The 27,487-nt window shown below is 40.6% G+C and overlaps 1 protein-coding gene across 1 annotated transcript in view; it reads left to right on the plus strand.

Annotated features, from left to right (window-relative positions):
- ITGA8 (integrin subunit alpha 8) overlaps nucleotides 1-27,487 on the plus strand; it is a 187,320-nt gene that overhangs the window by 53,301 nt on the left and 106,532 nt on the right. Inside the window, exons 9-13 of the mRNA XM_037739048.1 lie at nucleotides 1,419-1,462; nucleotides 3,583-3,639; nucleotides 7,289-7,341; nucleotides 15,559-15,764; nucleotides 17,403-17,594. Of these exons, the coding sequence (XP_037594976.1) occupies nucleotides 1,419-1,462; nucleotides 3,583-3,639; nucleotides 7,289-7,341; nucleotides 15,559-15,764; nucleotides 17,403-17,594 (552 nt within the window). The remainder of the gene's footprint in view (nucleotides 1-1,418; nucleotides 1,463-3,582; nucleotides 3,640-7,288; nucleotides 7,342-15,558; nucleotides 15,765-17,402; nucleotides 17,595-27,487) is intronic.

Consider the following 27,487-nt stretch of genomic DNA (forward strand, 5'->3'; position numbering starts at 1 on the left):
ATTTTACCTAGAGTTATTGACAGGGAAAGTCTCCTATTTTTCCTTCCAACTGAATATTTTTGTAGTTGAGTGACAGCTCAGACTTGCCTTGGACCCCAAGCAATTAAGCTGTCCTGATCATTTATTTAAAAATTATGAGCATCTTTACTCAATATTACATTTAATAACTCCTTAGTGTTGTGGTCATATGAGATTTCAGTCTCCACAGTTACTAGGTGGGATGACTGATATTTTAAAAACAAAATTCCTGATGTTTGTGGGAAGGGAGAAGTCATGGTTGCCATGTTCTCAAATGGCCCAATCCTCTAGGATCTGTCCTCACCAACTGGCCTGACCCTGAAATCAGTCCACCTTATTATATCTGATCATTGTTTTTCGTGCCAAGAGAACTTAATTTATACCAAATAAAGATTATTGAAAACTAGACAGGGTACTACCAGTTCCGTCAACCTTCCTGGCAGTCTATCCAGATGACTTCATTTTTTGAACGCTGTGTTATGATTTAGGAGCATGCTTCCCCGCGGTCCTACTACTGTAGATGAATCATCCACATTCCTGTCCAGCACTCCCCTCTCTGCTTCGCACCTGATTCCATTCCCTCCCTTGACTCTAAGTTCTGGAACCAGAACTGTAATTTTTATACTAGTACTAAAGATGTCACCACAGTAAAAGCTGGAAGAATCAGAGCAAGAGGTCTAACTTATAAATCACCCACAGACCCAAGAAGCCAGGTTCAGGATCTAGAGACAGAGGTGCAGAGAGACTCTTAATGAAGACATAAATCTCAAAGTACGACAACGTATGACTTCTGGATTTCTGTTTTCTATTATCTGGAGAAGAAACAAAAGCTAATGGAACAGTAAATACAAAGCCCTGACTTCAAACTTCCAAGCCTCTACATCAGCAATCCGCAACCTTTTTGGTACCAGGGACCAGTTTCATGGAAGACAATTTTTCCACAGACGGTGGGGCGGGTCAACCTGAAGGATGGTTTTGGGATGAAACTGTTTCACCTCAGGTCATCAGGCATTAGTTCGATTCTCATGAGGGGCATGCAACCTAGGTCCCTTGCATGAGCAGTTCACAATAGGGTTCAAGCTCTTATTCGAATCTAATGCCTCCACTGATCTGACAGGAGGCGGAGCTCAGGCTGTAACAAGAGCGATGGGGAGTGGCTGTAAATACAGATGAAGCTTTGTTCTGGCTCATCTGTGGCTCACCTCCTACTGGGTGCGCAGCTGGGCTCCTAACAGGCCACAGACAGGTACTGGTACTGGTTGGTGGCCTGGGACTTGGGGACCCCTGCTCTATATGATAGCCAGTCATTTTAAAAGCACTGTCTTTACTACTTATTTATTATATGATTATATGATTACATGTATGTAATGTCCCTTCTAAATGACTATTTTCATCCCCAGAATTGGTTGCTGGAGTTCCAAGAGGAGCACAGAATTTTGGATATGTGAGTACTGAGAATACCTTAGAGGAATAAGATATTTTCTTGTACAGATGCTCCTTGATGGAATTACATCCTAATAAACCCATCATAAATGGAAAGTACTGTAAGTTAAAAACACATTTAATACACCTACCCACCACACATCATAGCTTACCTAACCTACCTTAAACATATGCTCAGACCGCTTACATTAGTCCACAGTTGGATGAAAACATCTAACACAAAGCCTATCATATGACAAAGTATTGATGTCTCAAGTAGAGTATCATATCACATATTGCTAGTCTTGGAAAAGATCAAAACTCAAAATTCAAAGTATGATTATTACAGAATGTCTATCACTTTTGAACCATTGTCAGTTGAACCATCATAATTTAATGACCATCTGTATACTCAAAGAAATGTTTAGTTTTATGCAACTTTTGGGTCTTTTAAAACACATGGACACAGGGAGGGGGACATTACACACTGGGGCCTGTCGGGATGGAGGTGGGTAGGGGAGGGGAGGGATAGCAGGGGGTTGGGGGATTGGGGAGGGAAAGCATTAGGAGAAATACCTAATGTTGATGACGGGGGGATGGATGCAGCAAACCACCATGGCACGTGTATACCTATGTAACAAACCTGCATGATCTGCACATGTACTCCAGAACTTAAAATATAATTAAAAAAAAAAAAACCTGGAGTTTTTTAAGGAGTTCCTCCTCATAATTCATGTTGCTTGCTTATGAAAAAGGAAGGAAAACAAGTCAGATTAGATTTGTTCTAATCCATGTGCAGAACCAACTATGTAATTGATGAGACTTACTGCAAAATGAAACACATGTCCCTTATTCAAAAATTGTTAAAAATTTCAGAACAGCAACAGCAGTGCATTAAACCAAGGGTGGGACCGACCTAAGCACAGGGCCTTGTGTGACTGTGCAAGTCACAACCCACAAAGCTCATCCTGCCTAGGGGCATAATCTCGGAATAATGGTGGATAATGCCATGGTTATGATGAATACCTTAATACATCTCATACAGTAGAAATAAAAGCAATTGTTATTTCCGTTATTTTAAGTAATTAAATTATTTAACCTTAAATTTAATTAATTGTGAATTTATTACCTGTTAGTTTCCTAAGACTGCTCACAAACTGGATGGCTTTAAACCACATAAATTCATTCACTCACAGTTCTGGAGGTCAGAAGTCTGACATCAAGTTGTGGGCAGAACCATGTTCTCACCAGAGCATCTGTGATAGGAGGCTTCTATCATACATGGCCCCTTCCAGCCTCTGACGATCCCTCGCATTGCTTGGCTTGTGGCAACATCCCACCAGTCTCTGCCTTCATCCCTGTATGGCCACATGTATCTTCTCCTCCTTTTATAAGGACATTGGTTGTCCTTATAAAATGATGACATCAGTTGTCCTGATAAAAATGATGGCACCAGTCATCAAATTTAGAGCCTACCGGATGATTTCATCTTGAGATCCTTAACTAATTTCATCGGCAAATATCTTATTTCCAAATAAAGTGACATTCTGATGTTCTGGGTAGACCTGAATTTTGGGGCAATATTGTTCAAACCCATTACAATGAAATTAGGAAAAGCAACTAAATAGATCTTACGAAAGAAAAGCATATTTGAAATAAAGTTCATCATTTACAAAAGTATCTAGCAAGCATCGTGGTTGGCTAAGTAGAATTAAAAGGAATATTTTTGCCATGTGGATAGCATGACAAAATTTTAAAATCTAACTTTTCTTGCAAAGAACCGTAATTATCCATTTATAATAGCATAAGAACAGAAATGGATTTAGCCAAAAATCCTCATTAAACCAACTGACTATCAAGTTAATTGCCCTCAATATTCTTGAATTCAACTTTTATTTCTCCAGTTCAGATTAATAAGCACATATTTTGTCTGAAAGCATCCCAGACTTAACCACAAACAGGAAGTTCATTTAGCTTTTTTTTAAAAATAAGATCATTCGGTGGGCTTCCATTTTTGTTTTATATTTAGCTAACCATTTATCACACTTTACAAAAAAATTTAAATGATTCAAGTTGTAATTTTTAAAAATGGCTCCAATTCTACATCAAATGGTGTAACCTGTTTAATTTCTATGATTTCAGGTTTCAATCATTAACTCTACAGATATGACCTTTATTCAGAATTTCACTGGCGAACAGGTAGAAACGTTTTTTTAATTTATTTATTTAACTTTAGGTGCATACTAAATGTTTCCAGATTTTTTAATGAATGCCAGTTAGAATGGCAATCATTAAAAAATCTGGAAACATTTTAATAACAAAGAAGTAAAATCACTCTGGGTTATTAGTAGACTATAATATTTATATCAGTTATTTATCCATTCAACAAATATTTAATGAGCAACTACTATGTACTGGAAACTGTCCTAGGCACTAGGGATGCAAGCATGCATCAGGCAGATCCTACCTAGCTCTCAGGCAGCAGTGAGGTGGCAGGGGAGGGAGGGGAAGGGGCAGTTTATTAACAAGCAAATAAATGTTCATGATAATTTCAGATTGTGAACCATGATTCAAAGAAAATAACACTGAGGGATATAAGCTGGGAGGGAGGTGTCAAAAAAGCCCTTAGATGGGGTGATCAGGGAGGCCTCTGAGGTGGCAGTGTCTGGGCTGAGATGTGAACGACAAGACAGAGCCAACGATGCCATCTCATCCAGAGCCTTCCAGGCAAGGGAAGGCTAATACGAACGCTTTCAAACAAGAACCAGCGGGATATGTGTGAAGAGCAGAGCAAAGGTCATAGTCTCTGTAAGCAAGAGAGACGTGGGAGCTGAGGACGGGGGAGCGACAGGGGCTACTCAAGGGAGACTGGTTGGGAAGATGGGCTGTGTTTGGGACTAGGGATTTTTTTCTAAGAACAATGGGAAGTATTTTTGTATTAAATTAATCTTTCAATAGTCTATAAATGCCTGAAGGTGTTGATGTAAGACATGGGAAGAAGGTCACTGTAAAAAGGGCCTGGACTTCTGCAGGTGACAGATCAGACTTCCGGGTCCCATCGCACCGCTCATGAATCGTGTGAGACCATAGGAAAATCACCTGACCTCTTTGAGCTTCTTTGCAAAATAAGAATAAAATGTTTCTCTTCCAAGCTCCCTTTAAGAATGAAATAAATCAAGGATTGTAGATTACTTAGAAGATTTCCTGGCATATAACAAGTCCACAAGAAATGTTAATTCCTTTCCATCCCATTTCCTGTCTCCTTCCTTTTGATTAAACGAAAGCTACTAAATTCCCATGTGCCACTAAATCTTCTATAATTTGAGATGCATGCAAATATGTGTACTATTGCATATCTAGTTCAGTAATATAGATATTCAGGTCTCCATGTTTGAATGCAGGCCAAATCTAAAAATGTGTTTGTAACTTACATGTGACTATTTACAAACAGAACTACCCACTTAATTTAAAACTAAATATGTACAAAACTGTGAAAGTAATAAATTTAAAATTAACCATGTTAATTTGAAGAGTAGAGAAAATCGATTGTCTGGAGAGACAAAATCATTTCACAACTGACTTCCCTTAGATGGAAGTACCAATTCAGTATTTAAAGAAATGTGGCTCATACCTGTAATCCCAGCAGCTTGGAAGGCCAAGGCAGGAGGATCGCTTGAGGGCCAGGAGTTCATGACCAGCCTGGGCAACATAGTGAGACCGCTGTGTCTGTAGAAAGAAAGAAAGAAAAAGAAAGAAAGGAAGAAAGGAAGAAAGGAAGAAAGAAAGAAAGAAAGAAGGAAAGAAGGAAAGAAGGAAAGAAGGAAAGAAAGAAAGAAAGAAAAGAAATCAGCAGGTTTTCAAATAAACACAAAATGATTTTGACATCTTTTTGCTATAATTTGGGGTTTTAGTCTCTGAAATTTTCAACAAAGCATTTTACATCTGATATTCTTTTGGAAGATTTGGAGAAGACTTAAATTGAATAGATATTGAACAACTATTTCAAACAACTGTTTCTAAGTGGTGGTCATTACTAAGTGAATGAGAATCTAGCAATCCTTCTCCTTTGCCCAGATCTGTAATTGCACTGTTTTATTACTAGAAACTTTTGAAACATTGCTACATTTAGCCTTTCTATAACTTCTTGCCCTCGATACCACCTAGTTCTGTAATCCTGAACCTCACAAGCTAATACATAAATGATGACATTCCTCTGAGTGAAGGCCACACAACACCACAGCAAGAAAAAGAATTTCACTGTGTATGTTTGGAACAGAGAAAAGAGGTATGAGAATTGACTTGTTCCATGCCACTTGTTCACTCATATATTTATTTTCTCTGCAAAGAGCATTTGGCACCTGGCACCTACTTTGACCCAGACACCGCTCAGGAAGTTCAAATAGAACAGTAAACAACACAGACCAAAGCCTCTGCACCCCGGGGAACATGCTTTCTAAGGGATTATATGTTCATTACGTGAGGACATGACGGAAAGCTATGTCATCTAAAACACTGCCTGGCACACTATGGAAGCAAAATTGGCAAGCTGGAACTATGGGTCAAATCTGATGAGAGTATAAATCCTGAAAAGATTATAAATTCAAAAACAGGTTTTAAAAAAAAACTTCAGAGATAATATGCGGAGAGGCCAGGCACGGTGGCTCACACCTGTAATCCCAGCACTTTGGGAGGCCAAGCGGGTGGATCACCTGAGGTCAGGCATCACCTGAGCTGGACATGGTGGTGGGTACCTGTAATCCCAGCTACTCGGGAGGCCGAGGCAGGAGAATCGCCTAAACCCAGGAGGTGGAGGTTGCGGTGAGCCAAGATTGCACCACTGCACTCCAGCCTGGGCAACAAGAGTGAAACTCCATCTCAAAAAAAATAAAAAATAAAAATGAAATGTGGGGAGACTGTGGTACACTACGTACACTCATGGAAAAGATTTAGGAGCTTTTGTTGACTATAAGCACAATACAAATTGATACTGAGACGTGGGTTTCCCCAACATGAAAACTTTTTATGCTTTCTCCAAAGCAGGAAACGCAAATCCTACCTAACTCTTATCATCAGCGCACCCGCAAGTGTCATCGGTGTTTTGGTACCACACATCATCTCTCTAAGACAGAGAAGTTGGATGGTGAACCAAGTGAAAATATTTTCTTTTCTTTGAGACAGGACCTTTCTCTGTCACTCAGGCTGCAGTGTAGTTGCGTAATCTCAGATCACTGCAGCCATGACCTCCCCCAGCTCAGGCAATCCTCCCAGTTCAGCCTCCCAAGTAGCTGGGACTACACATGCCACCACGCCTTGCTAACTGTGTTTTATTTTTTGTAGAGATGTGGTCTCACCATGTTGCCCAGGTTAGTCTTGAACTCCTGGACTCAAGTGACCCTCCTGCCTGGGCCTCCTAGAGTGCTGGGATTACCAACATGAGTCACCACACCTTGCCTGAAAATATTTTCATGCAACATCATATGGAAGTGGAATTAGATTCCTTCTGTGAGATTCGAGATTGCAAAACTTGGTGGGATTAAGTGCTAGAAGTCATGGAAGGGCCATATTTAGCAGTGAACATTCTGATAGCTGTGTCCACAAATTAAATGGGCTGATTGTTGAATATCCCCAGAGGATGTCCAAGCAGATGTCAAAGTTATTATGGGGAAAATTATTCACTGGGTCAGAGGTTAGACTAAATGACTCAAGGACCCTGGCCATGTCCAAGAGTCTATGAATTTAAAAGCAAAAAATGCACCACAATGAGATGAATCTTTCAGGGGTAATGGAAACATGACTACAAAAATGACTTTTTGGACATAAAATGTCATCTCCCGGTTTTCCTTTGCAGATGGCATCTTATTTTGGATATACTGTGGTCATATCAGATGTAAACAGCGATGGGTAAGTTTCTAGACCTCCCTCATATATAATACGCTGTATTCATCCATAAAGATGTTGTGTTTTCCCTTCACAAAATACATCCTTCCTTACTGCTTCAACAAGATAGAGGCTCTCTTGTTCTCAACTTTTTTTGGTTTACGACAAGAGGATGCATCTATTAAATAATTCTCTTTCATCTGATTTTGTCTTTACTGAGATTTTCCACATCTGCTGCTTCTAGAAGAGGACTATTTTATTTTGTTTTAATTTTACAGAGTCTTCAGCCATTCAAAATCCATAGCCACTGAGGACATTCATCTATCTCTCCTCACTCTTAGAATGTTCCCCAGCATGTGATACATTCACAAAGCGTTTGCACGTAAATGGATCTTTTTTGACATTGCTTTAAAAATGTATTATACTATTAACACTCATGGAAAAGATGAAATTATAATGTTATTTTTCAGATTACAGTAGTAAAATTACAGTTGAACGTGGACCAAACAGCACGGTAAATTTTGGTTGTGTTTAAGTCATTATTTCAAAAATAAATTATGATTAAACACCCCTTTGATTCACTAAAAGCACCTGACAGGTAAATTAATGAATCATTAAATAAAAAACCATTAGAATGAGATATATTGATTATCCACCCCAAATATTACTGGGTCACCCACCATGTGCCAGGCTTTGTTCTTGGTGCCCAGAATACACAGGCAAATAAGACAGATGGGGTTTCTCAGGGAGCTCACATTTTCACAGAAAGCAAATATCTGAAGAATCCTTACTATGTTCTAGGCAATGGGTTAAGCACTTTAGATATATCTTTGCTAGATATTTTCTGTGGCCTTCAAATAGCTATCAATTGACTTTATTTATTTTGTCATGGCATTTAATTGGAGATAAATTTCATACCTGTTGGGAAATATATTTCTATTATTCTTTCATTGAATATAAACTTCTTGAGCATCTACTATGCACTAGCAGGCAGTGTTCTAGGCGCAGAGAAACCCGTAACTTCATGAAAGTTATACTAGAGTTAGGAAGGTAGGCACTACAAAAATTAACTGAGTAAAGAGTATGTTAGATAGTTATAAGGATTATGGAGACAATAAAACAAAAGGGCTGAAAGCAACCAAGTAGATTAATACATAAACCCGGATACATCCTTATAATTGAATTTTACTCAGTGCTAAAAAGAAATGAGCTATCAAGTCATGAAAACACACAGAGGGGCTGAGCGCAATGGTTCCTGCCTGTAATCCCAGCACTTTGGAAGGCTGAGGCAGGTTGATCACCTGAGGTCAGGAGTTCGAGGCCAGCCTGGCCAACCCCGTCTCTACTAAAAATGCAAAAATTAGCCGGGCATGATGGCGAGTACCTGTAGTCTTAGCTACTTGGGAGACTGAGGCAGGATAATTGCTTGAACCTGGGAGGCAGAGTTTGCAGTGAGCCAAGACTGCATCATTGCATTCCAGCCTGGGCGACAGAGTGAGACTCTGTCTCAACACACACCCCCTAACTGCATATTGCGAAGTGAAAGATGCCAGTCTGAAAGATCTGCATTCTATGTTATTCCAGTTCTATGACATTCTGGAAGAGGCAACACTATAAAGATAGTAACAAGGCCATGTTTCCCAGGGGTTCTGACGGAGAAAGTTATGAACAGGTGAAGCACGGGACTTTTAGGGGAGTGAAATGACTCTGTATGATACAGTAATAGTGGATACGTGTCCTTATTATATATAATTTGTTAAAACCCATAGAAGGTTTGATACCAAGAGTGAATTCCATGTAAACCATGGCCTTTGGCTGACAATGACGTATGAATATAGGCTCATTGATTGGAACGAATGTGCGCCTCTGGTGGGGGATGTGATGGTGTGCAAGTTTGTAGGGTGAGGAGAGGGTAATGGGGGAACTCTATGCTTTCTGCTCAAATTTGCTTTGAATCTAAATAATCTAAGACTGCTCTAAAACATAAAGTCTGTTAAAAAAAACTTGTTAAAATAGAGAGGAGAGATAGGGAGCATCTGAAGGGATGGAATCCCCAATTGGGTAGATTGTGAAAGTCTAACATTCCAGCTGAAGGGTCGGGCGCAGTGGCTCATGCCTGTAATCCTACCACTTTGGGAGGCTGAGGCAGGTGGATCACCTGAGATCAGGAGTTTGAGACCAGCCTGGCCAACATGGTGAAAGTCCATCTCTACTAAAAATACAAAATTAGCTGGGCATGGTGGCTGGCACCTGTAGTTCCAGCTACTTAGAAGACTCAGGCAAGAGAATCGCCTGAACCCGGGAGGCAGAGGGTACAGTGAGCCGACATTGTGCCACTGTACTCCAGCCTGGGCAACAAAAGCAAATCTCCATCTCAAAAAAAAAAAAAAAAAAAAAAAAAAGATTTCAGCTGAGGAAACACCTAAAGGAGGTGAGGACCAGCCATGGCGATGTAAGGGGGAGGAAGGAGTGTTCCCTGTGGAAGAGCAAAAGGTGCGTATTCCCTGAGTGGGGAGCTCCAAGCATATTCAAGAACCAGTGGAGAGGCGTGAAGAGTGAACTGTGGGGAGCTGGATCATGAAGGTGCAAGTCACTGCATTTACTCCAAGCCACCACACGGCACCACACAAACTCTCCCATGGACTACAATGAGTCCACTTCCAAGAAGGCTAACACGCCTGTGAGCCACAGGGATTCCAGGTGAGCAGTACCTGCTCAGGCTTTGGTGTGATCAGCAGTGCTCTGTCTACCAGCTCTAGATGGCCACGGAGCCTTCTGGAAGCTTCCTGCCATGCACCAGGGGAGGCAGGACAGTGGCTTGGAGGGCAGTGAAATGACTCTGTATGCACAACAGCAGTGGCGGGAGATGGCAGCTTGCACTCTGCGTATATTTCGAAGTTATAGTTGAATCCCAATCTTATCCTGAAAGCAGTTAATTTAAAAATAAATTGCCTTCATCTTCAGATATCTAAGTTGTAAAAATAAAGTAGTCATTAGGACTGTCATTCAAGATTTCCAACTTAGGTGGACTGTAATTGTAATCAAAGCCTTTTAGTCATTTGGAAAGAAAACAGCTGAAGAAGGACTTGAGGCAAACCTAGCATGCTGTCCAGATTTCTTGAGCGCATGCTACAGGGGAAACAAAAGACCCCACTGCGGCCTTTCAGATGTGCATAGGCATGTTTCTTCCTGCAGATGGTCACCTACAAGCACCAGGGGCTTTTCCCCTGCTATATGGATCCACTCCTTTTTTGAATCCTCGGGACATTTCCCAAGTTTTGCCTTATGACCTGCAGGGCGCCCTGTTCTTCCTGGAAATGTGTAGTCTATAGCAAAGTTTTGTGACAACGTTTATAGTACATTTTTTTTGTCATGTTAAAAAAAAATTGTGAGCAAAGGACCTCATTGGCTTCCTGTTGATCAAAACACGGTAGTAACAAACACAGGACTTTTTATTTTTTATTTTTCGAGATGGAGTCTTGTTCTCTCGCCCAGGCTGGAGTGCAGGGGCACAATCTTGGCTCACTGCAACCTCTGCCTCCCGGGTTCAAGAGATTCTCCTGCCTCAGCCTCCTGAGTAGCTGGGATTACAGGTGCCGGCCGCCACGCTTGGCTAATTTTTTTGTATTTTTAGTAGAGATGGGGTTTCACTGTGTTAGCCAGGATGGTCTGGATCTCCTGACCTCATGATCCACCGGCCTCAACCTCCCAAAGTGCTGGGATTACAGGTAGGAACCACTGCGCCCAGCCCAGACTTTTTTAAAGTAATATTTTCTTCTTTCTTGATGTTCTTAAAAGTTGCTATGCATATTTTTATTATGTAGTATTTTCTGAATTCTTTAGACTGCATTGAAGAATATTTCCATTAACTTACTAATGCCATTCATAAAGTGTCCACAGATTCTCAGTATATCATTTGCTGTTTTAAGTTACTTACATGCTATGTAAATTCAAGGTCCTATTTTAAGTATGCTCTGGAAGTAATTGAGATTGGCCAAAGAAAGATGCCAGATAACCACTCAAGTGAAGTCTGAAATTACAATAATGATGATATATACAAGATATTTCACTGGGTTTAAAAAAATCACTTGGCTAGATCATTGCTCATGGTTCGGAAGTGAGGACTCCCCTGCGCACACACATTTATGGGCTTGAACCAGACTCTCCTTTCCCCAAGCCGGAGATAATTAAGTACATTTATGCAGGAGGCTCTCTAGTGAACATTCTTGGAAAACACATATTCCTTGAAAACTAGTCAACAGAAACAAGATCCCTAAAAAAGCTCCAAAATCTCAACGTCAGGAAAAAGTAAAAAGACAGTGTCAATAAGTAAAGTGACCCAATAAGTTAACTAGTGGAAATTTTCCCTGCTATTTTTCTGTTAAGAAAAATCTCCCAGTATGATTGACTGGACTGCCAACATTTCGTCTCAACAGTTGTGTACACGCTGGTTGATGGTTAAAATGTCAAGCCTGTGACAGTGTTGAAAATATAAACAAGCTGGGGAAATTATCTTCAGTTTTGGTATCTTAAGACTTCCAGTACTACAAACTCTGTCAGTATAAGCTTTGTTAGGAATTTCTGGACAAACTTGTTAACAACAAATGGATGACATTTTTTATCTCGTGCCTAAGCAAGCACATATGTTTTTTTCTTATGGCTTTTGAGCCTTATAATAGTTATACTGCTTCAGAAATTCACTGAATTACAATTTAATCCATTGGATACTTTCTATAAGACTGTTGTTTCTAACCTCTGCAGGACCAAAAGGAGCCAAATTTAAACAGATTCTTAGCAGTTAACTTGAGAACAATTTACAGAAAAATCTGTTTGAAAGCAAACAGCTTAGTGAACTATAATTTTTATGATAGATTTAGTCCAAGTATGTTCATTCATACAGGATGTATCATTATGATTGAATTAGGTAGAAAAATCTAAAAAAATTCAACCATAAAAAGGTTATAATTTCTGTAATGTAATTGAAGTGATGTTAGTTCCTGTCTATCAATTAGGTTGATTTGATATCTACTATATAGTCCACTAATGTGTATTTTTTTAATAACTAAATTCTGAATATTAGTCATGGGCATTAGCAGGCAAAGTGTACTAATGGAAAAAAAAAAGAAACAGAAAAGTTTCTATGTTAAAGCAATATATGCCTTAGCCTGTTTTCTGTTGCCGTAACTGAATACCTGAGACTGGATGATTTATAAAGAAAAAAAATGTATTTCTTATACTTCTGGAGGCTAGAAGTCCAAGGTCAAGGGGCTGCATCTGGTGAGGGCCTTCTTGCTGTTGGGGACCTACTGCAGAGGTCTGAGGTGGTGCCAGACATCACATGGCAAACAGGGCAAGAGCATTCCAGCTCTGTATTCCATTCCTCTGCCTATAAATCCATAGGTCCCATCTTGGGGCTCCACCTTGATAGCCTTCTCTAATCCTCATTACCTACTAAAAGGTTCACCTCCAAATGTCATCAATGTATGCATCTGAAGATTAAGTGTCCAATACATGAAATTTGGGAGACACATTAAAAGCATAGCAACTTATGCACACTGTTAGTTTGCCTGAAACTTCAACCCAGGCATGACTTTGTTGCTGCCTTCATCACCGTGTCTTTTCCAGAGTGTTACACAATTGGAATCATACAGCATGTAGCCTCCTCACATTGGCTTCTTTAACTTAGCAGTGTGCATTTGAGGTTCCTCCAGGTCTTTTTATGGCTTGATAGCTCACTTTTCACTGCTGAATATTATTGCCTCATATGATGTACCACAATTTGCTTATCCAGTCACCTATTAAAGAGTATCTTGGTTGCTTTCGAGTTTGGGCAATTATTCTATGCACATTTGTGTGCATATTTTTGTATGCATCTCTGTTTTAACACATCTGGGTAAGTGCCAAGGAGTGCGATTTTGTGATTGCATGGTAAGCCTATGTTTAGCTTTGTAAGAAACTGCCAGACTGTCTTCCAAAGTGGCTGTGTCATTTTGCATTCCCATCAGCAATGAATGAAAGCTGTTGTTCTACATCCTTGTCAATGTTGGGTGCCATCAGCATTTTGGATTTTAGCCACTCTAAGAGATGTGTAGTGGTATCTCATTGTGGTTTTAATTTGCAATTCCTAATGATATATCATGTTGAGTGTCTTCTCATAAGCCTTTTTGCCATCTGTCTTTGTTGATGAGGTGTCCATTCACATCTTTTGCCTAATTTTTAATTGGCTTATTTTCTTCTTATTGTATATCATATACATATAATATCAATTGTAATAATATATAATAATGATATATCTTGTTACATATTTTTTCTTGATCTGGTTGACTTTTAAGAATTCTTTGTACATTTTACTTTTACAATTAAATTAGTTGAAATGCCCCTAGCACCGAGCATGCCTACACACTTACTCTACCCTGACTCTACTCAGGGACCCTTGCCTTGGCTCACAACAATTCCTCCTGGAGAGCCCACTTCAGAATTCCACCCAGGTCCAATGCCATCACCTCCATGGAACCTTCCTTAGTTCCCTCCAAGTACCCAGCCTCTCCCTGGTCCAGGATACCCAGCATTAATTTGATTGTCTCATATTATTTTTCCCAGTCTACCTTGTTTATAGTAATATGGACAGTAATTTAACCTCATTTGTAAGTTATTAGGGAATGAATTTGTTGACCTAATAGTCATCATTACATTATTTAAACATAGGTATCAAAGTATCTTAAACATAAGAAGTACACAGAATGTCTTTTGATTCAGACGAAGACCCTAGATAAATACCACAAAGGCGGCCAGAAATTGAGAGAGGGTAGGTCAGAGTGATATTGGAGTATCTTTTAGACTGCTCAGATCTTAAAGAAAGTTTCTGGTTCTCAGTAACTGTTCCCACTTCATTCCTGCCTTTTGATATTAATTATATTAAATATGTATATGAGATACTTGATATGGAATGTTATTAATATATATTTGTTATTTATACATATTAATATATTATTGATTTTATTATACATGTATCAATGTTATTGATATAGCTTAATTTTTAGATAATATATATTAATATAGTATTGTTTTTAATCTATATAATATACTGAATTTATATAATTTTATATATTTCATACATTAAAGTATTAATATACATTGTTATATAATTTTATACATATTTTTTCTTCATATGGTTTTATAAATTATAATACTAATATATAATGCTAAATTATATTAATAATATTTTAATCAGTTTGCTTGGCAAACTTCACCATATTACCTAACCTACATAGGCATAAAAGTCAAATGCAAATATATATTCCTGTCTCAGGTCACCCTTCAGATTACTGCATCTGCCAAGACAGGGTATCTGCAGGCACACTTTATTGGAGACTATAAATGTAGATCAAATTATATATATATATATACACACATACACACACTTTTTTTTTGGCTGGTGTGACTTAAATTTTTAAAATAAAAATTACAGATTATACATTTTAAAAAAAATCAAATCGCTTAGAAGTCTCATGGTGAAGGTTCTCATTCTAGTCCTCTTCCTGCCCATCTGGCTCTGTGAAGGAAACACCTGTAACCACTCTCTGATTTTTTTTCTCCAGGTGGTTATATCTTTCTCTCAAAATAATTTGCTTGAACGTCTCTTAAATTTTTTTAACCTTAAAAATTACATATTAGTTTTTTGCTATAATCTACAAATCCAAAGAATAAAAATTTTTACTTGGGCTGCAAAGTTGTTTGCTACATTTCTAGCCAGCTTGACACACCTCTCTAATCTCTGTTTTATTGAAATTGAGCTAACAAAGGAAGGAGAAGGACAAAATTGATTTTAAACATGATTACTGCATAAAAACAGAGTAATTTAAATGTATAGTTAATTGCAGACAAACGCTAATCTATTTTTACAAAAAGCTATTTTGTTCTTTCCTGATATGTTTTCTTTGTATAACTACAGTTTCTGGAAATGTACTAAAAAGCTGAAAATGATGAAATATCTGTGGTTTTCTTAAAGTAGACATTTTTAACATAGCTAAGATGTTCAGTGTGAAAATTTAACAACTCTTATTTTCTTACAGCATTCTATTCCATAGACATAAAGCAGTAAAAGAAATATAATGATTGTAAAATGACCCTCAGGAGAGGAAAAATACCAATGGAAATGTACTGGTCTAGCTGATTACAAATACACCTAAAATAACTCTCCTACCTGCCAGTGTGCTGAACTGCTTTCTTTGCTCCTTACAGACTGGATGACGTCCTGGTTGGGGCACCTCTCTTTATGGAACGTGAATTCGAGAGTAACCCCAGGGAAGTAGGGCAAATCTACCTGTATTTGCAAGTGAGCTCTCTCCTCTTCAGAGACCCCCAGATCCTCATTGGCACAGAGACTTTTGGGAGATTCGGTAGTGCTATGGCGCATTTAGGAGACCTGAACCAAGACGGATACAATGGTAATTTAATCCAAAGTGTGGGAGTCATTTATGTGTCATCACTGTTTCATAAAGGAAACAATTCCTGTTTTAAAGTATTCAATATGGTGTGTGTGGGTATGTTATTATTACTGATTTTTAATAAACTATCACAAATCTCAAGGCAGCTTTACGTTTATACGTTTCAACTAACATAAACATTACATGGAAACTTCCCTTTTCACCTTTCTAAAAATTTTTACTTCCAATCTCACAAGATTACAATGTAACATAGACCTCAAATGATCCACCCGCCTTGGCCTCCCAAAGTGCTGGGATTACCAGTGTGAGCCACCGCGCCCGCCTGGCCACGCTCGTAGTTCTTTAGGATAGAATTTATGAAACCCGTCCAAGTACCCTCTCCTCAGAAAAACACAGTTCACACAAAATTTTGCATACATTTTCAGAACCTTTAAGTTTTGAGAAGCTAGGTATAGTGGGTTCCTTGATTAAAGTCAAGGAAGTAACAGGATCTTGCTCTAACAAAGTAGGCTTGGAAGCATTCACATCAGATTAGTATCGATTAGTATATTTGGCAAATGTTACTGTGTTCTTACACATTCTGTGATAAAACAGTTCTCAGTAGCATACGGTTAGTCATTTTTAAAGTACCATAAAACAAAGTACGTGTAAAAAGCTTATGGCTCCAGGGCTGGGTGCCGTGGCTTATGCCTAGAATCCCAGCACTTTGGGAGACTGAGGTGGGTGGATCACAAGGTCAGGAGTTCAAGACCAGCCTGGCCAACACAGTGAAACCCTGTCTCTGCTAAAAATACAAAAATTAGCCAGGCGTGGTGGCATGTGCCTGTAGTCCCAGCTACTTGGGAAGCAGAGGTAAGAGAATCTCTTGAACCTGGGAGGCAGAGTCTGCAGTGAGCTGAGATCATGCTACTGCACTCCAGCCTGGGCAACAGCGCTAGACTCCGTCTCAAAAAAATAAATGATTCTCTATATAGCATTTATTGCTTTTGATAATTTCTTATTTCTCCATTCAAATTGTCAATTACCTGTATTAGAATATAAGCTTTCTAAAAACAGGAGCTTTAAGTGTCTAATTTGCTGTTGTACCCACTACATTCAGCACACAGTAGGCTCTTAATAAATATTTGTTGGATGGATAAAGGCAATAAATAGTTTGTCATTGCAGCAGTGCTAAAGGATTTTCATGGAAAACATAATAAACCCTTTAGACTTTTTGATACCGCTTTTTGAATATGCTAAACTCTATTTCTAAACAATTCTTCTGTACTTAAAAAAGAAACGTCTCTATGGCCAGACACAGTGGCTCATGCCTTTAATCCCAGCACTTTGGGAGGCTGAGGTGATGTGCTCACTCAGGGCCAGGAATTCCAGACCATCCTGGACCAACATAGCAAGGCCCCATCTCTCCAAAAAAATAAAAAAGTAGCCGGACATGGTGGTGTGCACCAGTAGTCCCAGCTCCTGGGAAAGTTGGGGGAGGAGGAGCACTTGAGTCCAGGAGTTTGGGGCTGCAGTGAGCCATGATCCCACCACTGCACTCCAGCTTGGGTCACAGAGTGATGTCCTGTCTCTAAAATGAATAAATGAAGAAGTAAATACATACACACATAAACGATGCTTTTCTGACTCTGTTTTCAGACATTGCCATTGGCGTGCCCTTTGCAGGCAAGGATCAAAGAGGCAAAGTGCTCATTTATAACGGGAACAAGGGTGGCTTAAACACCAAGCCTTCCCAAGTGCTGGAAGGAGTGTGGGCCTCACAGGCTGTCCCTTCCGGATTTGGCTTTACTTTAAGAGGAGATTCAGACATAGACAAGAACGATTACCCAGGTAAGTTCTTCTTTCTTTTCCCACATGAGAGTCTACGTCCTGAAAAGGGTCCATTCTCTGGAAAATGCATCATGCGAAGGCAGTTCTCCTACAGATGAGGCTGAAGCTTAAGTGTGGCCCAGGCTTCTTTAATGTATGATTCCAGAGTGACTTTCACGAGAAATTGAAGAAAGATAAACACACACTTCCCTCTCCTGTCAAGAGAAAATGACAAAGGCAAAATGGCTTAAAAATCTGCATTGTACATAAAACTTGTCAACTTCACAGCCCATGTTTTCCTTTGAAACTCCGCAAAACCACGGCCTGCCCTGACAGAGACAGTTTTCATCCTTTATGGGCAATTTATTGTAATGCTTCTGAGCTCATAGCTCCTATTATAGTTTGAACCTCAGCATTTCTGTCATAAAGCTCATGTTTTTAAAGCACAAACATCTTCCAGCTTGGCCCATCACAGTGGCTCACGCCTGTAATCTCAGTATTTGGGAGGTCGAGATGGGTGGATCAGTTGAAGTCAGGAGTTGGCGATCAGCCTGGGCAATATAGTAAAATCTCTACTAATAATATGAAAATTAGTTGGGCATGGTGGTGGGCATCTGTGGTCCCAGTTACTTGGGAGGCTGAGGCATGAGAATCTCTTGAATCTGGGAAGTGGAGGCTGCAGTGAGCCGAGACAGCACCACTGCACTTGAGCCTGAGCAACAGAGTGAGACTGTGTCTCAAAAAATATACATATTTATATATTTATTTATATAATATATATTATATAAAATAGTATATATTATATATAAATAAAATACATACGTTTTATATATAACATACATAATATATAATATACATATATATACATATCTCCCAGCCATATTTTGTGGTTTTCCAAAGATATATTTTAAAGTGGAGAAAAAAGAACTGGTTCATTATAGGAATCATAAACTATTTTTTTTTTTTGGAGACAGAGTCTCACTCTGTCACCAGGTGGAATGCAGTGGTGTGATCTCAGCGCACTGCAACCTCCACCTCCCAGATTCAAGCGATTCTCCTGCCTCAGCCTCCTGAGCAGCTGGGACTACAGGTGCTAACCACCATGCCTGGTTAGTTTTTTGTATTTTAGTAGAGACAGAGTTTCACCATATTGACCAAGATGGTCTCTATCTCCTGACCTTCTGATCCACCTACCTTGGCCTCTCAAAGTGCTAGGATTACAGGCATGAGTCATTGCACCTGGCCCATAAACTGTTCTTGATTTACCTAATTCATATTGAAGGCACATGGAGAGCCATAAAGCACAGATAATTTATGTTTTGTGCCTGCTATATGAAGACATGGGTTTGTCTTAAAAGATGATTTAACTATTCAGAGTTTTAAGCCGAGAACATCAGACTTCTTGGTTTTATGGTTTGATTTTCACTTTTGTTATTTTAAGATGGTTTCAATAAGCACTTAGAAATCATTAATAGTTAAATGACAGCTTCAACTATTTATGAAAACCCTTTCCATAAGGTTTTCATAAATAGTTGAAGGTGTCTCTTTCCACCAGCCCCTGGTGTCTCTTCAGCTGGTGTCTCTTTCCACCAGCCCCTCCCCTAACTGGGAATTTTCCATATGCAGAGCTATTTTTTTGGTTTGCGGCAGTAGCACAATAAGCTCACCGCCTAAATACACATCATTAATTTCAGGCCTTTGGCTTTGCCTCCCCTGGGGTTAGACAAAAAGGATACCGCAACGTATTCTTATAAATTTGCCATAAACCTTTCATGACGCTAATGGAGATGTCATAGCAGGCTCCAAGCGGCTTTGGTATTAGATCGTACGCTAAAGCTTTCTACCTGTGGCAATTTCAAGAACATCTAGTTAAATTTATTTTCTTAGGTTACATTATGCTAATCAATGGTGGTTAGTTGTTGTTATTGGGGGGAGGTTTGTGTACATAATGTATCCAAATTTAAAATAATTGAAGAATTTAGGTCCCTTATGTAATTCCCACCCCAAAATGTCAGGGTGATTAATGAAATTCAGTTCCTGGGTTGCATTTTAGGTAAAAAATTAGAAAATTATTTCTATTTATTATGGTAGTCATAGGTTTACTTCCTACCCTCAGTACCAGGGAACTTGACAGAAAGGCTGTGCCTTCGATGAGGCAAAGGAAATAGAGGATGTATCCGTCACATGGTCAGCCCATCAACTTCCTTTGAAGGCTAAACATATCCCAAAGGAGAGCCAGGAAGGAGAGTGGCATGAATCAACTTTTCTCCCCAGGAATGTTCCCTTTAGGAAGAAAAAATTTAAAAGCAGCAGGAAAAGGAAAAGAAACTGAAGTATGTGCAATGTCAATAATTCATTACCTATTTTTTTTCTTTCTTTTTTTTTTGAGACAGAGTTCAAGCGATTCTTCTGCCTCAGCTTCCCAAGCTGCTGCGACTACAGGCACATACCACCATGGCCAGCTAATTTCTGTATTTTTAGTAGAGACGGGGTTTCACCATATTGGCCAGGCTGGTCTCGGACTCCTGCCCTCGTGATCCACCCCCACCTCAGCCTCCCAAAGTGCTAGGATTACAGTAGTGAGCCACCAAGCTGGACTTTTTATATTTTTTTGAGATGGAGTGTAGTGGCACAATCTCGGCTCACTGCAACTTCCGCCTCCCGGTTTCAAACAATTCTCCTGCCTCAGCCTCCCAAGTAGCTGGGACTAGAAGCACACGCTACCACGCACAGCTAATTTCTGCAGTTTTAGCAGAGACGGGCTTTCACCGTGTTGGCCAGGATGATCTCAATCTCTTGGCCTCGTGATCTGCCCACCTTGGCCTCCCAAAGTGCTGGGATTACAGGTGCGAGCCACTGCACCCGGCCAATTACCTCTTAATTGTATCTCTTTTTTTCTTTAGCAATCAGAAATGTTCACCTGAGGCCATTTGCTAGTCAACAACTTTATCTGCTGAGTGTGATGCAAATGATAATAATCAGAGATGTCAGTGCAGTGTGTCTGTCTCTGAAATAAATGTTCTTTACTAAGGTAGGCCTGTCAGTGCTGCCTGGTTGAATTTTTATCCCTCAAGAGAGTCTTAAGGCTTTCTGAGTTCATCCATGCATGTTAGTAGACCTGGGTTCTAGCCTCAATTCTGCCTCTCAGGTAGGAATATGGATGTCTTGTGATTCATGATTCTATAATATTTTTCTCTGATCCTCATCCTCTAGCAAAAAAAAAAAAAAAAAAAAAAAAATGCAATTCAAAGAAGCCTTTTTAACAAGATCCCAGGACTTACAAAGAAACTGCCTTATAGGCAGGCGACTAGATTTTCTTAACTAGTTGATTGAAAGCTGCAGACATAGTTCAGGAATCAGACATGTAACTTCATTTTCCTAGGAATGAATTCCACTCGGCTTTCAAAGCCTCCATTTCCACCACGGTAGAAAATGTCCATCTTGCAATCACTTCTAGGTTTAGACTTAATCTTATTTAGGTAAATATTTATTCAGATTCAAATCCCTTTAGCCAGGCGTGGTGGTACGCATCTGTAGTCCCAGCTACTCAGGAGGCTGAGGCTGGAGAACCGCCTGAACCCAGGAGGCGGAGGTTGCAGTAAGCCGAGATCATGCCACCATACTTCAGCCTGGGCAACAGAGCAAGACTCCCTCCCCCCCTCAAAAAAGACTCTTTTTTTCCACCCTGTGTAGCCACCCTCCCAAGGAATGGAGTAGAAAGCCGTATACCTGTTGTCCAGAGATTGGGAAGCGCTTACGGGCTCACATCCATCACCTGCTACTGTTGGCTTCAGACTAAAGAGTAGCTCAGTCCTTTGTGGTCTTTGGGGCATTGCTCACGCGTCTGTGGCTAGTTCCATGGTCTGTGCAGTGACCTCTGCTCAAACGTTCCCTGTGTCCTGGGCCCTTTTCATCCTCTTTTAGCCTCTCTCAGTCCCCTCTTAGCAAGTGCTTCTGAGCCACTGTTAGGACTCAGACGCTCACAGATTGGGTATTCAGGTTTCTGTGATTGCCCTCAGGCTGATCCACCTCGATTTTCCTTAGCTGTTGCCAGTTTCCACCCAGGCATCTCATTGCTCCAGCCACGGATTGAGCTGCAGTCTTACGCTGTGTTGTCTGGGAAGTACCAAAAGCCTTCTTTCCCTTAAAGGTAATGGGGTGGCATGCTTTCTAAACTCTGTAGTTCACTTGATAAACAGTATGTTCTAGGCCCCCATGACTTGTTTTGTGATTTTCCAAACCAGTGCTTTTTAGAACTTAGAATTTTCTTTCATGCTGCGGTCCTGCTTTTTCGAATCAAAAGCATTTTGCCTTCACGATGTGAAGTAAATGCACCTGAGAGCAATAGCCTCGGCATACCCCAAGAATGACCCCGGGTGGCACGCACACCTGAACGCGGTTGGGAAATCCGAGCCAGGGAATCTGGGAGTGGCCAGCCCAGAGTCCATTCCGTGTCTATGAGGAAGACCGGAAGCCTGGGCCTGTCGTGTGGAATGCAGGACATAGAGGGGATTGAGGCCCTTTGTGTTTGGATTAAATGAAAGTTGCCAGGTGGAGGTTGTCTGCAGAAGGAGACTAAGCGAAGATGCTCTATAAACCGCATGCATTTTGCAGGTGGTTGCAGTTCTCTTGCCCAGCCCTCTACCTCTGGACTCTCTCCCCTGGACCAGGGCCCTCAGTGAAACCTCGCTTCTCACTTGCTCGCTCTGTTTTTCAGCTTCTTGAATATTCTGCCATCTCTGCTGGCGTTGATAGGGGTTTGATGCAACACAGGGTCCTGTGCCTTCTCAGTGTCATAATCTATTCAACATATTGGCTTCCTCCATCTGAAATCTATCTCGTCAGCCTTTATAAACAGGAGTTCGCAACCTTGGCTACACATTAAAATCACCTGGAAAACTTTTAAAACTCCAAATGCTCTTGCCTGTAATCCCAGCACTTTGGGAGGCCGCGGCGGGCGGATCATGAGGTCAAGAAATCGAGACCATCCTGGCCAAGATGCTGAAATGCTGTCTCTACTAAAAATACAAAAATTAGCTGGGCATGGTGGCACATGACTGTAGTCTAAGCTACTCGGGAAGCTGAGGCAGGGGAATCGCTTGACCCCAGGAGGTGGAGGTTGCAGTGAGCGAGACTGTGCCACTGCACTCCAGCCTGGTGACAAAGTGAGACTCCATCCAAAAAAAAAGAAACCTCCAAATGCTCGGTCACTCTCCAAACCAAAACCAAGTAAATTAGACTCTCCAGGCTGGAGCACAGACTATGGTGATTCTGGTGTGCAGCACTTTGGGAAGGAGTCCTCTAGAGGAGTGTTGCCTGCTGAGTGTGCAGACTGCTTACCTGGGCGTGTTTAGCAACTGCGATCCTGATGCAGAGGTTGAGTGGGTGCGGCCAGATTCCTCACTTAAGGTTTGGCCCTCACTGCAGGACTTCACACCATGGGGGCTGAGACTCAGCGTGCATGCACGTTATCTGTGAGGCCTATTAACAAAGGCTGAATGCACAGCAGTCCTTCAGATACTGTGGTGACTGGCTGTGGGATGGAGCTGAGGGATCTGTGCCTTTCCCCAGCACCCCACTTTGAGCAACACCACCCTAGAATCTTGGTGGTTCTGCGTCCAGATATACAGCAGTCAGATTGCCAAAGCCACCAGCAGCTCCTTTCTCTAACATTTCCTCTGTGGGGTTACTGCCGTGGTGATGCTTGGGCACACCCCACTCAGGAAGCGGCAGGGGCAACTTTTTGTTTTGTTTTGTTTTAGAGATAGGCTCTTTTGCTGTCACCCAAGCTGGAGTGCAGTGGCACAAATCATAGCTCACTGCAGCCTTGAACTCCTGGGCTCCAGGCATCCAACCGCCTCAGCCTCTCTAGTAGCTGGGACCACAGGAGCCTGCCACCACACCTGGCTAATTTTTTTTTTTTGAGATAGGGTCTCAGTATATTGCCCAGGCTGGTCTCAAACTCCTGGCCTCAAGTGATCCTCCCACCTCAGCCTCCCAAGGAGTTGGGATTACAGGCATGAACCACCGTGCCCGGGATGCTTTTAAAATTCATTCACAGACATACAGGCTTTCGGCTGCCTTGTTTCAAATTCTCCATTCTAAATGGATTGGAAACAAAATTCCAAACTTTATCACTTTATCTACCTGGTTACCTGCAGAATTGGGGAGAAAACAAGTGCAAAGACACATTTTCAAAATGCTAAATGGAAATAAGTCAGACTACTCGGCATGATCAGGGAATGGAGCATCCATGAGAAGCCACGCTTACCAACAGTGATGGTTTCTCATGGGGTTATGATGGGGTTGGTTTTCCCATTCTTGAGATGAACACTTTCTCCTCATTTTAGGTGCCCAAATGCTTAGCAGCTTTATCTAAAAGCTTGGGCAGTGTTGGCGTCTCCTGGTTTTCACTGTCTGCTGTAAACCCTTTTCTAAGCAGCCTATCATGAAATCTACCTTTAATAATGGCAGGGCATATGCATTGCCCCATTCATGCGGCCAACACTTTACATATTCTTAACACAACCTGGCTGCCTTTCACAGACAGAAAGAGTAGGGCTGATTGTGATGTTTTATGTGTACTTTGTGTGCATTATAGCGGTTTCATCTTCCAGACTGACTCAAGATAAATTCACACAGCACCTCAAATAACCAAAAGCACAGACATGTAAAAGGTGGTTTGGTTTATATTTACTCATTGTCACACGATCTGTTCTGCACGTTACAGATGTTCTATATGTAATCAAAACTACTTGGTTTTCCTGCCTTTGGAGGAAAGAATGCTAGCAAAGTGCAGGCATAGTCTGTTATGTTAACATTTTTGCAATTATACTAATTATTACTAATAATTAAGAGTCCAAAGCATGCCAGCCACTGCACAGAAGGTAAATAGTGTGTATTGTAGAATATTATTTCTGAATCTCTCTAATGCACAGATACATATATTCACACATCTATGTGTGTGTGTATTTTTTTTATATGTAGTACAGATGTACGTACACAGCAGGAGAGTTTATGGGGTAAGATTGGATGACACCTCACTTCTTTTTGGAAAACATCAAACCAATTTTTAAAACTACATTAAAGTTAATCAATGAGGACAGTTGGTGGCTCACACCTGTAATCCCAACACTTTGGGAAGCCGGGGCAGGTGGATCGCTTGAGCCCAGGAGTTTGAGACCAGCCTGGGCAAGTGGCAAAACTCTTACTCTACTAAAAATACAAAAACTTGGCCAGGCATGGTGGAGTGTGCCTGCAGCCCCAGCTACATGGGAGGCTGAGGTGGGAGAATCATCTGAGCCAGGAAGTGAGCTGAAATTGCACCACTGCACTCCAGCCTGGGCTACAGGAGTGAGACTCTGTCTCAAAAATAAAAAAAAAAACTTAACCAAGAGTCTGTGAGAAGAGGGGAAGGAAAGAGTCTGTGAGAACACGGGAAGGAAAATCAGACTCCCTGAGTTCAGATTCCCATTGAATATTGATTAGCATCACATTTGAGCAGTTACTTACTTTCATCTTTTATTTCTTTATCTGGTATGATGGGGCTGATGGTACCTACTTCACTGGTTGTATGTGCATGCACTTTCTAGGTTGGGAAAGGATTTTTACAGAATGCTGCCAAATGGCTCAGAACAGGAAAGGAAATCAATTTGCTGATTACGAAGAAAATGTAAGCTACTTCACCTCACAGTCACGTGCGGCCACATAAGATTCTGAAAAAATGCATTCTAGGATGCTGGAGAGGGACAGGCTTGGTTTAAAATTGGATCCCACTGCTTCCGAGTTGTATGAGAGTGAGGAAATCTCCTAGCCTCTCTGAACTTCCGTTCCCCTCTCTGCAAACTCATATAAGCACATGCTGCTATAAAGATGAAATGACATTATTTGTATACTAAAATTAAAATGAGATTATGCAGACAATAGTTTAATAAATGTCAGCTTTTCAATCAACTTTTGAATAATACCCTATATTCTGGAGGCAATCATTTTCCCAGGCACACAAGTTCATATTCATTTTTCTTTTGCTTATCAACTTCCATGGTTCCCAATTTAACTTAAAGCGTTTCAATTGCTGCTTCTGCCCCAGACAAATAGGAATATGAGAGTAAGAACAGAGCTATGGAGACGCTGCTGGGTTGAGAACCAGGCATACAATTTTCATTGCTGGACCTTCACTGAATGCTTCCCCATATCCTGATGTTGCTGCTCTACCATGATGTAATTAATCACTCGCCCACCGCCACCTCCTGCTTCTAAGTGGGGGATGAAGTTTCAGGGATTTATTTCTTTATTTCTACCAAGAATTTCTTTCCTTCCTCCTTTTTTTTCTTTCTTTCTGTCAGGAGTTTCTTTCTTTCCTTTCTTTCTTTCTTTCTTTCTTTCTTTCTTTCTTTCTTTCTTTCTTTCTTTCTTTCTTTCTTTCTTTCTTTCTTCTTTCTTTCTTCTTTCTCTCTTTCTTTCTTTCTTTCTCTCTTTCTTTCTCTCTTTCTTTCTCTCTTTCTCTCTTTCTCTTTCTTTCGACAGAGTCTCACTGTATTGCCCAGGCTGGAGTGCAGTATCACAATCTCGGATCACTGCAACCTCTGCCTCCCCGGTTCAAGGGATTCTCCTGCCTCAGCCTCCCAAGTAAGTGAGATTACAAGCATGCACCACCATGCCCAGCTAATTTATGTAGTTTTAGTAGAGACAGGATTTCACCATGTTGGTCGGGCTGGTCTCAAACTCCTGATCTCAAGTGATCCGCCCACCTCAGCCTCCCAGAGTGCTGGGATTACGGGTGTGAGCCACCATGGCCGGCCTCTTTCATTTTTCACTATTGTGCCTTACTGGGTACCAGAGAGGAAACATGCTGCTCCCTCTCTGCCCTTCAGCCATTTAAAGGTATTTAAATTCGTCTAAATTCAGCCTAAAGTATGGTGTTGACAGGGGAAATTGAAAAGAAGGAACTAACACAACAGTGTAAATGGAAAAGAGACAAAGCTTGTAACAACTAGCACTGAGGGAAGGGAGAGGAGGTGGCAGGAGGTCAGGAAGAGGTGAGTGTAAAAGATGACTCAGAGTTGAATTCAGTGTACCCAAGAAAAGGATGGTACCATGGACAGATGGGAGGGTTTTTGTTATAGAATGTACAGATTTGATTGCATAAGTAACATGTAGAATAATTTTTCTAACACTAACCACCCAAGACATTTTTAAGCTTTTTACAACAAAGATGTCACTGGCACACATAGAATACCTAGAGTCATAAGTATTTTTATTTCTAGCATCAAAATTCACTTTCTGATTCAAAATGTAGATGTGTTCAGGTCTCTGTGTTGCGGTTCATTGGGAAAGTAGGATTGACCAGAAGAGTCCCTTGCATACATTAATTAAGTGAGAGCGTTTTAGAGGAGAAACAGCTGTGATAGTCAGGAATCCTGAAATCCAGTGATCTACTCTAATCCCGTGAAACGTGATTGTAAAACAACACCATCTGGTAAACGCGAAGCCCAGGCATTGGAAGGTGGAGGAGGGGAGGTACGGATTTTGTTGAGAAGTAGAAATACCACAGGCAATAAAAACTGGAAGAAAACATGGGCAGAAGGCCAAGACTATCAGTGTCTCATCCAGGCCCCTAATATACGATTATCTCATGCAGCCGTTTCAGACAATTACACTCAATGAAATAAAATAACCCATTATCTTTTTAATGAATGTGTGTGTGTGTGTGTGTGTGTGTGTGTGTGTAGCACAACCAAACAAGTAACAGAACCCACACATGAAAGGAGGCTTTCTCCAAAGGGAATAATGCATTTTAATTACACTTTGAGCTCCTCGAAATTGTTAATTTGAAGTCGAGTTGAACTGGGTTCAAATCTTATAGCCAAAGTTTATTTTCATTTCTCAAACTCCTACTCAACTTTGTGGGAAAT

This window comes from Cebus imitator, unplaced genomic scaffold (assembly GCF_001604975.1).
Source record: "Cebus imitator isolate Cc_AM_T3 unplaced genomic scaffold, Cebus_imitator-1.0 Scaffold61, whole genome shotgun sequence".
Classification (NCBI taxonomy): Eukaryota; Metazoa; Chordata; class Mammalia; order Primates; family Cebidae; genus Cebus; species Cebus imitator.